Source organism: Pleuronectes platessa, chromosome 14 (assembly GCF_947347685.1).
Source record: "Pleuronectes platessa chromosome 14, fPlePla1.1, whole genome shotgun sequence".
In the NCBI taxonomy this organism is placed as follows: Eukaryota; Metazoa; Chordata; class Actinopteri; order Pleuronectiformes; family Pleuronectidae; genus Pleuronectes; species Pleuronectes platessa.
In genome coordinates, this window is record NC_070639.1 from 4,040,100 (window position 1) to 4,047,714 (window position 7,615).

Below are 7,615 nucleotides of genomic sequence, written 5' to 3' on the forward strand. Positions count from 1 at the left end.
CTGCAGCAATAAAGACTTGACGTCTCCGGTCTTAGGCTGAATATACGTTTTCACATTTTGACCTGGGGTGTTTCTAAATCAGGGGCCATATAGGGTTCACAATTCTGAAAGTCTTAGAAAGTAAATATTCTTGACAAATTCATATTTATTTTAAACACATATTTTTTGTTTGTGAGTGACTAGTTCATAGTCCACTGAATATGTTCGATTTTTGACAAATCTGTGACAAAAACAAAGAAATCCCAACGTTCCTAAACACACCCATTTGTCCAGATCCATGCCAGAATTTTGTTATATCTTGGCACAGATAGTTTCGTGAACATCTGTTTATGTGTAATCCTGCTGACAATCAAACTTCTATTTCTATTCCAGTTATTACAATGATGAACAACACAATCGACTGCACACATGATCCTGGTGGTGTGTGTTTTGGAAATAGCTGAGATTGAAAGATTAGAACTGAATTTAGAAAGTGACTCTTTAAACCACCTACTCGCTTTTCAAGGTAGGTACTGAAGGTTCAGTCACGAATCACAAACTGTTCAAAAATATATAATCAGCTGTATCAATTTGAGACAGTTGGGACAAATGCATGATGGGAGGTATATAGGTATCTATACATGTATATACATGGCTGTGATTGTTTCAGACTGTAACAGCTCAAACTATTTAAACCACAAAAGCTCTGGAGCAGAAGAGATCGATGCTCAGCTTGTGCCCCCCGTAAAATCTTGCTGATAGAACATCACATCACTTCCTCCATCTCAGAAGCTATCGTCACCCCACCGCTTCTGGCCGCTAAACAAAATAACCCATAAGGCCCAATCATAACAGAGGGTCGTTTGGTCCTGACCTGTGCAGTAAAAGAGAGACAGAGGGTTATATTTCTCCTTCACAAAGAATTCCCAATTCGTTTCTCTCCCTTTGCAGCGTTTCCGCCTCTGCGACTTCTCAATGCCACAGACCCTCCGGCTGATTCGGAACCTCGGAGCATTAATCACCAGGCTGGAGCGCTTTAACAGCCAGCCACAGCCGCAGAACCTCCCTCCCCACCCTATGACCCCCATCATCCCTCAAACACCATCTCCATGCCCCAATAAATTCACAGCAGGACTTTGACGTGGTCCGTTTGTCGTCTTTCCTCGCACTTCCTGCCTGATGTCATCACTACAGACAAGAGGTGTCATAATAAAATACAACAAGGGAAAAGGGTTCATTTTACATTTTGCTATTTTTATGACCAAAATGTCATAAAGGTTCCAGCACATGCATTATTTCTTTACCAAATAAACTTTTGTACTAGACACTTCACCACAGATGGTAGAAGCTGTCACACACATATACTGCAGACAGTATCTTTGCTACTTAAATAGGTGTGTGGTATCCTGTCAGTATCTTTCAGTAACAATAAGAGTTTGGTCTACAGTAAGAAAAGGTTAATTGCAAATGGTCGAATAGTAACACAAACTAATTTAACATACAAAATGTAACTTCGACCACTCAAAACAAGAACAAAAGATCTAATTTTATTACATTTTGTCAAACAGTTGAAACACCTGTTACCACCATGTACCTGAAATCTAAACCAAGCAGAGGCTCATGTACACACATACAACGAGTTTGTTGTTTTGTTCTGGTTTGTTTATACAAGTTTGTTTTTATTAGAATGATACATATACTTTTTTACTTCACTGCAGTGTCATTGAAGACCTGCCTGCTCTCTGTCATCATTTGTTCAGAATTATTATCTTTGTCTACACTGCTTGGATTCATTTACCTTTATGATCCTGATCCTGCGGTGTCAGCCTGTCCTTTCATCAACAGCCTCTGAATATAAGCTAGCAACAATAGTTGACCAGTATGTATTGTCCCAACACATAATAGGCTGATGTCTGCCCCATATGTGACACAAAGATGAAGGCAAAATCTGCCCAATCCTATACACATACATACAATGAGAGAATGTTGTTGTTATTAACTTTTTTATATATTTCACCGGAATTGTTATAGTCAAAATCAAAATAATTAAGAAGCAGCGTAATACTGTAAAACATGAGAAACATGTTAATTTAAAGACTCAATTGAATAGAACGTGTTATGTATTTTGCCTAAAACCCCCATCATTGCAATGTCGAGTCTGATCTTTGAGTTAGATCTCACGCTGAAGATTTGTTTAGTTACAAAATCATCCTTCTTCTATGCGTGGTTTAAAATTAAAATTAATAATGTCAAAGAAATTTCAGGATGAAGTAAGAGCACAGTGGCGAAATGATCCTGTGGGTCACTGCCATCCATCCCAACCAGGTCATAACTGAAGATGTGGGGCTAAAACTGGATAGAAGAACCTTAACTGCATTGTGTGAATTTCTTACGACCCCATCTCATATTTTGTTATGTTCACTTACTTCATGGTAGCTTAGTGATAGGGGGCCTGAAAATCTAAATTTAAAGCATGGCTAACAAAGGAAAAAGGCCATTCTCTCTGTATTTCAAAACAGGTAGATGCTTCAGGTTTCTGCTCTTGCCCTTAGGATGTTGTTCACACTGGAACTTAATACAATGCAGTTGTTAACAAATAGCAAGGTACTTGACCTTCTTTTGGACCAATCCCAGAGGACACACTTACCTATAAAGACCCTGAACGCAGCCCTACCCTTTCGAACAAACTTAGGAGACGTACGAGCCTTCAAGCAGCAGATTCAAGGTTTCAGAGGAGAGATTAACAAATTCAAGGCAACGCTAAAGAAACACAATGAAGACTCTTTTACTTTTACTCGCCTTGATAGTCAAAAGTAATCAGCTAACGGTGGATGAGTGTGGAACCGAAGCAAGAAGGCCACGGGCTGATGACATTACAGTGCAGTGTGGTACTTCATCCATTAGTCTGGCGATCCAAGTCTGCCCAGTCATCTACACTGGCTACAACGACACTCTACTGATCCTGAACTCAATGTTGGACACAACCTGTAGAGCAACCCTCGATGAATCTGTGAGTCCACCTGTTGCCCGCTTCGACTTCCCCTTAAACAAGACCAACGCCTGTGGAAGTGTATTCCGGACAACCAGTGCTGCTGGAACAGGTATATTCTCCGACTTCTCCAACATCCAGGCAGTCAACATCAGCGGCATAGTTCGGTCCGTTGATCTCACAACTGGCACAGTCACCTACAATGCTGAGCTTAAGTACTACTACTCCTGCGCCTATCCCTTAGAATATCTGGTCAACAACACCCAGATCGATGTGTCCTCTTCCTCCATTGCTATCAAAGACAACAATGGAAGTTTCATCAGCACCCTGAGCATGAAGCTGTTCAGTGATTCCGATTACAAAATACCCATGGTCATTCCACAGCTGGGCATTGAATTGAGGACCAAGGTGTATGTTGAGGTCAAGGCGACTAACTTGACGGGCCAGTACCATATCTTGCTTGACCGGTGCTACGCCACCATCTCACCACTGCCTTCTAACTCCAGCTTCTTCAACCTGCTTGTCCCTTGCTCCAAGGATCAGTTCACCACCATTATTGAGAACGGTGATAGCCAGAGCTCCCGCTTCTACTTCCCAGCCTTCCGCTTCATCGAGCAGCAGGATCAGACCGTGTCCAGCTACCTCCTTCACTGCATCACCCGACTGTGTGAGGAAAGCACCTGCAGCGCATTCAAGCAATGCAGCAACCGGAGGAGGAAAAGGAACACCGTGGACACAACTGCAGAGGGTATTGACCAAACTTACACTGTCACCTCTGGAGTGATCATCACCAAAGCTGATACTGGCGAGTCCAAAGAGAAGCCCCTTGCTGCCAGAGAAAAAGATGAATCTACTGTAGGGCTTGGGGTGACTGTCGGCTTTCTCATTGTTGCTTGCCTTATTGCCCTTGGTTTTGCAGCCGTGTTTTACAAACGGCTCAAGGTTTAAGGAAGCATTCATAAGATGAACATTTTTCTCTAACATTTTATTTCTTTGGTGGAGGACTAGGCTCAGCTCATCAAACATCTGTCAGGAGATATTTTTATGTCAGTCAATGTAGTCCTAAGTGTGTATCAGTCCTGGAAAGACATTTGGGAAATTGGCAAATATAGAGGATTCAGTAGACTTTGCTAGTGTCATACATTCTTCATTCCCTGACTAAGTAAAGCTTTGAGTGTTAATGCATGTATGCCCTTTTTAAGCTTTAAACAAAAAAAAATAATAATAGAAAGGGTTACTGGAGGGAAAATATCCCAAAACACCCCGTCTTCATCATAAATGTGGAATCTGTTGATAGTGTGACAATTGATCCCATTGTTTCTAGAGAAATAATAAAAAAATCAAAATGACTACCCAAATGATAGGTTAAGGCTTAAAACATTATTTATGGACATATTTGAAAATAATGTTTGCCGTACGTAATGGTATGTTGCTTATTTATTGCAGCACCTGAGAGAAATACATGCAAAACCACAGAAAGACAAATATAATACATCTATCAAAAACAATAAGCTCAACGATGCACTATGCATTTTATTTTTAGGCAGCATGAATGTGGACTGCTTGTCAAAGTTTCCCTGTCTCCTGTGTGAAAGTCTCCCGGGTATCCTCTGGCCCCTTGAGGCCTGTGTATATGTCAGAGGAGGAAGCAGCCTGACGATGTGGACACACAGGGCAGTATATCTCTGACCCCTCTGGGCCACAACCGTCCTGTCTCAGTGTGACTTGCTCCGGAGGTGAAGGTTGATGAATTGAAAGAAGATGCTGAGCCCCTTTTCACGAGGGTTATACGACCAGACCTGGGATGAAACGTTTTCACTAATAATTATTTGTGCTTCTTTGAGTTCTTCTGTAATGCCATGTAGTCAGCCTGTTTCCTGCTCCAGGAAATGGTGACATACAGGAAAGTATACAAATACTCATGCAAGTTAGAACCTCGTAGTAACACACAGCAAAATGTATGTATACCTGCTTGCAGACTGAGGATAATTGGAAGTTTATCAGTCTTCATTTTGGAAAGTTGCTACTGTAAGGTTGAAAGTTCATTCATTGTGCTTCATTATGTGTTTGTTAATTGTTTACAGAGCCTTCACGTTACATCACAAAATGTATAAAACATATGAGACCCAAAGCCCCTCACCTACATCCTCATCATGGTCTCTGTCTCAGGTAACACATGGATCTGGAGTTTACTAACCTGTGAGGTACACCAGCATCTTCATGGGAGAGAAGCATTTATTTTAACACCAGTGAGTCCCCCGACTCTGGTTGACTGGAAGGATGAGGATCAAAGTCTGGTTGTCCCCTTTGTCTCCACTTTTATTACTTCATTTTCTTACATTTTCTTAAGCGCATTACTTGTATCCACACTTGAAGTCTGACATAAAGAGAAACCCTCAATACAGTCCAGAATAAAGTATAAATAAATAGAAAGGCATTCAACTGAAGGCTGAACTCCGGCAAGGCTAGTCTCCTTAATCCGACATCAAATCAGTTAAGTTCGTTTGGATATAGCTTTGAAACTATTACAGGTACATACAAACTGTTGATTCTTAAGCCACATTATCTCAGCTACACGGTGATGCTATTAACAAGTTTGTATATTCATTACTTTCATGAAACCACGTTTAAATCTGCTAGATCTGGATTTTTATTGGCAACAGACGATATCAGTCCCCTAAATATGCTTGATTTTTTTCCGTACAGCTCCATGCATTATTCGATGGGAAATGTAATGTCTTGCAATGATAAAATAATAAACACAACATCCTGGATCTAACCCTTTCTCTGGCTTCATGACAAAATTCTTTCATCTGCTTTTCCAAGCAGGTCCAAAAAAAACTACGGTGATTATTTGCAAATACTACACAGTATGAGGTGTGAATAAGTCCCCCTATAAGCCTCATTAGTCATGGTTTAAAAAAGCTGTACACGACGAGCAGGTCCCTACTGTATCTGTCTACTGTAGTAAAAGATACAGGTTACGGTGGGATGGAAAATCCAGAGTTTCAGAGGAAACATTTGGCATTGGCACACACACACACACACAGCCCCACACACACACACGTACACACACACAGGAGCGGAGAAACTTAACCACGGGTTTCCTACTTAAACCCTAATCCTGATCAGATCATCATTTGCTGTGCACACGGGCGAATCTGGATTTGAACCGTTTCCCAGAGTCATGCTGGGTTTGAGCTATGACACTTTAACATACAGTGAGGTTTGGCGAGTAGATGATAAGCGAAGGAGAACAAGAGGAAGAACGAAATGGAGAGAGAGGCAGTAGGAAGGAGGCCCATTCTTTGATTGCCCTCCTGTGTGTGAGCATTATACATTCTATGAGATTTATTCTCTCAGCCTCTTTTCAGGGGAGTTGAGTGCTGGGAAGTCTATTTGTCTGCTCGACTGTCCCTGACTCCAGCTGGCATGGACATGTGCAGTATGCATGGAGCAGATTGAATTTCATTTATGCTCAGATTCAAGCACTAGTCATATCTCAGAGGCAGAGCCGCAGAAAATCTCATGGGCTGAGTGAAACCATAAAGATCCAGTTGTGCTTTTTAGGCAAAATTTGTTTTCTCACATGCAATTTCAGGAAAATTTCTTGAGTTCAGTGCATGCCTGAAAGAAGCTTCATTAATATTACTATGAAATATTTGGGGGGGAGTTTTAGGGAAGGTTTTCTGTCTTGAGCAAACAGAGCTTACAAAAATTGGCATCTGAAGAGAAATTGGCTTTTTCAAAACAATAATTTCCCTTATAAATAATATTAAAGCAAAACTACGAACCTTTGACTGAGCAACAGCGCCCACCGTCCGAGCAATTATTAGTTTTTAATGTACAGAGAAAAAGTTTATCAATGTTTGAGTTGAGCTCTGACGGCGGAGTCCCTGAAACACAACTGAACAGTGGATATTACCCATGATCCCCAGCTTCCTGAACCCGAAGAACTTCTGCTCTAATAAATCCACCAAACTCAGTTTAGAATTGTTCATATTTTCAAAAGTTTCCTGCTGAACATTGGATACAAAGTTTTTTTTTTTTTTTACTAAGCTACATTTCAGCTTTACTCTTTAACCAGCTGGACCTCATTCTAATCGTACCCACTCACCAAAGTTACATAGAACAGAAGTTCAGGGTGAGGAGTAGGAAATTCTCCATGTTCACAACCATCAAACTCTTTTTAATCAAAAATGTTTTGCATAGTGTTGCTTTAACAAGGGCTCTGTTCTGTTCTAGTGTACCAGTGAGCCAACACGGACCTGGACTCCGAAACAGAAGCAGCTGAATGTCATTTTATTATCTGCACATTGCTTTTTCTACTGTGACATGTAAAAATGTCTTTGTGAAAAGTGCTAGGCTTTGGAATGCATGTGTAGTAGATTGTTTCAGCCAGGAAATCCGAGAGAGGCCAAACAGCATGGGATGTAAAATAAAATGCTACAATAAAACCTGTAATGAAATCAGAAACCAGCTGGCTTTCAGATACTGTATATCAGCATTATGTATCCTGCGATGGCCTCGTGGCCTCGGTGTGCTGATATGACAACAGCAAACGGCCTTGAGCAGCGGTAGTGAGATGATCGCTGAGCATGCTAAACGTATTACTTCAGTTTACGGCTCAGCAGCAGGAGGCAGGCC

At 41.1% G+C, this 7,615-nt stretch overlaps 1 protein-coding gene across 1 annotated transcript; it reads left to right on the plus strand.

Annotated features, from left to right (window-relative positions):
• Positions 1–2,752: 2,752 nt before the first annotated feature.
• On the plus strand, positions 2,753–3,916 carry LOC128456219 (zona pellucida-like domain-containing protein 1). The gene has a single exon (XM_053440309.1). It carries the CDS (start codon positions 2,753–2,755, stop codon positions 3,914–3,916), a length of 1,164 nt encoding a protein of 387 aa, XP_053296284.1.
• Positions 3,917–7,615: the final 3,699 nt, after the last annotated feature.

Coding starts and splice junctions, on each gene's coding strand:
- LOC128456219 (XM_053440309.1), top strand. CDS start 2,753: ATGAAGACTCTTTTACTTTTACTCGCCTTGATAGTCAAAAGTAATCAG.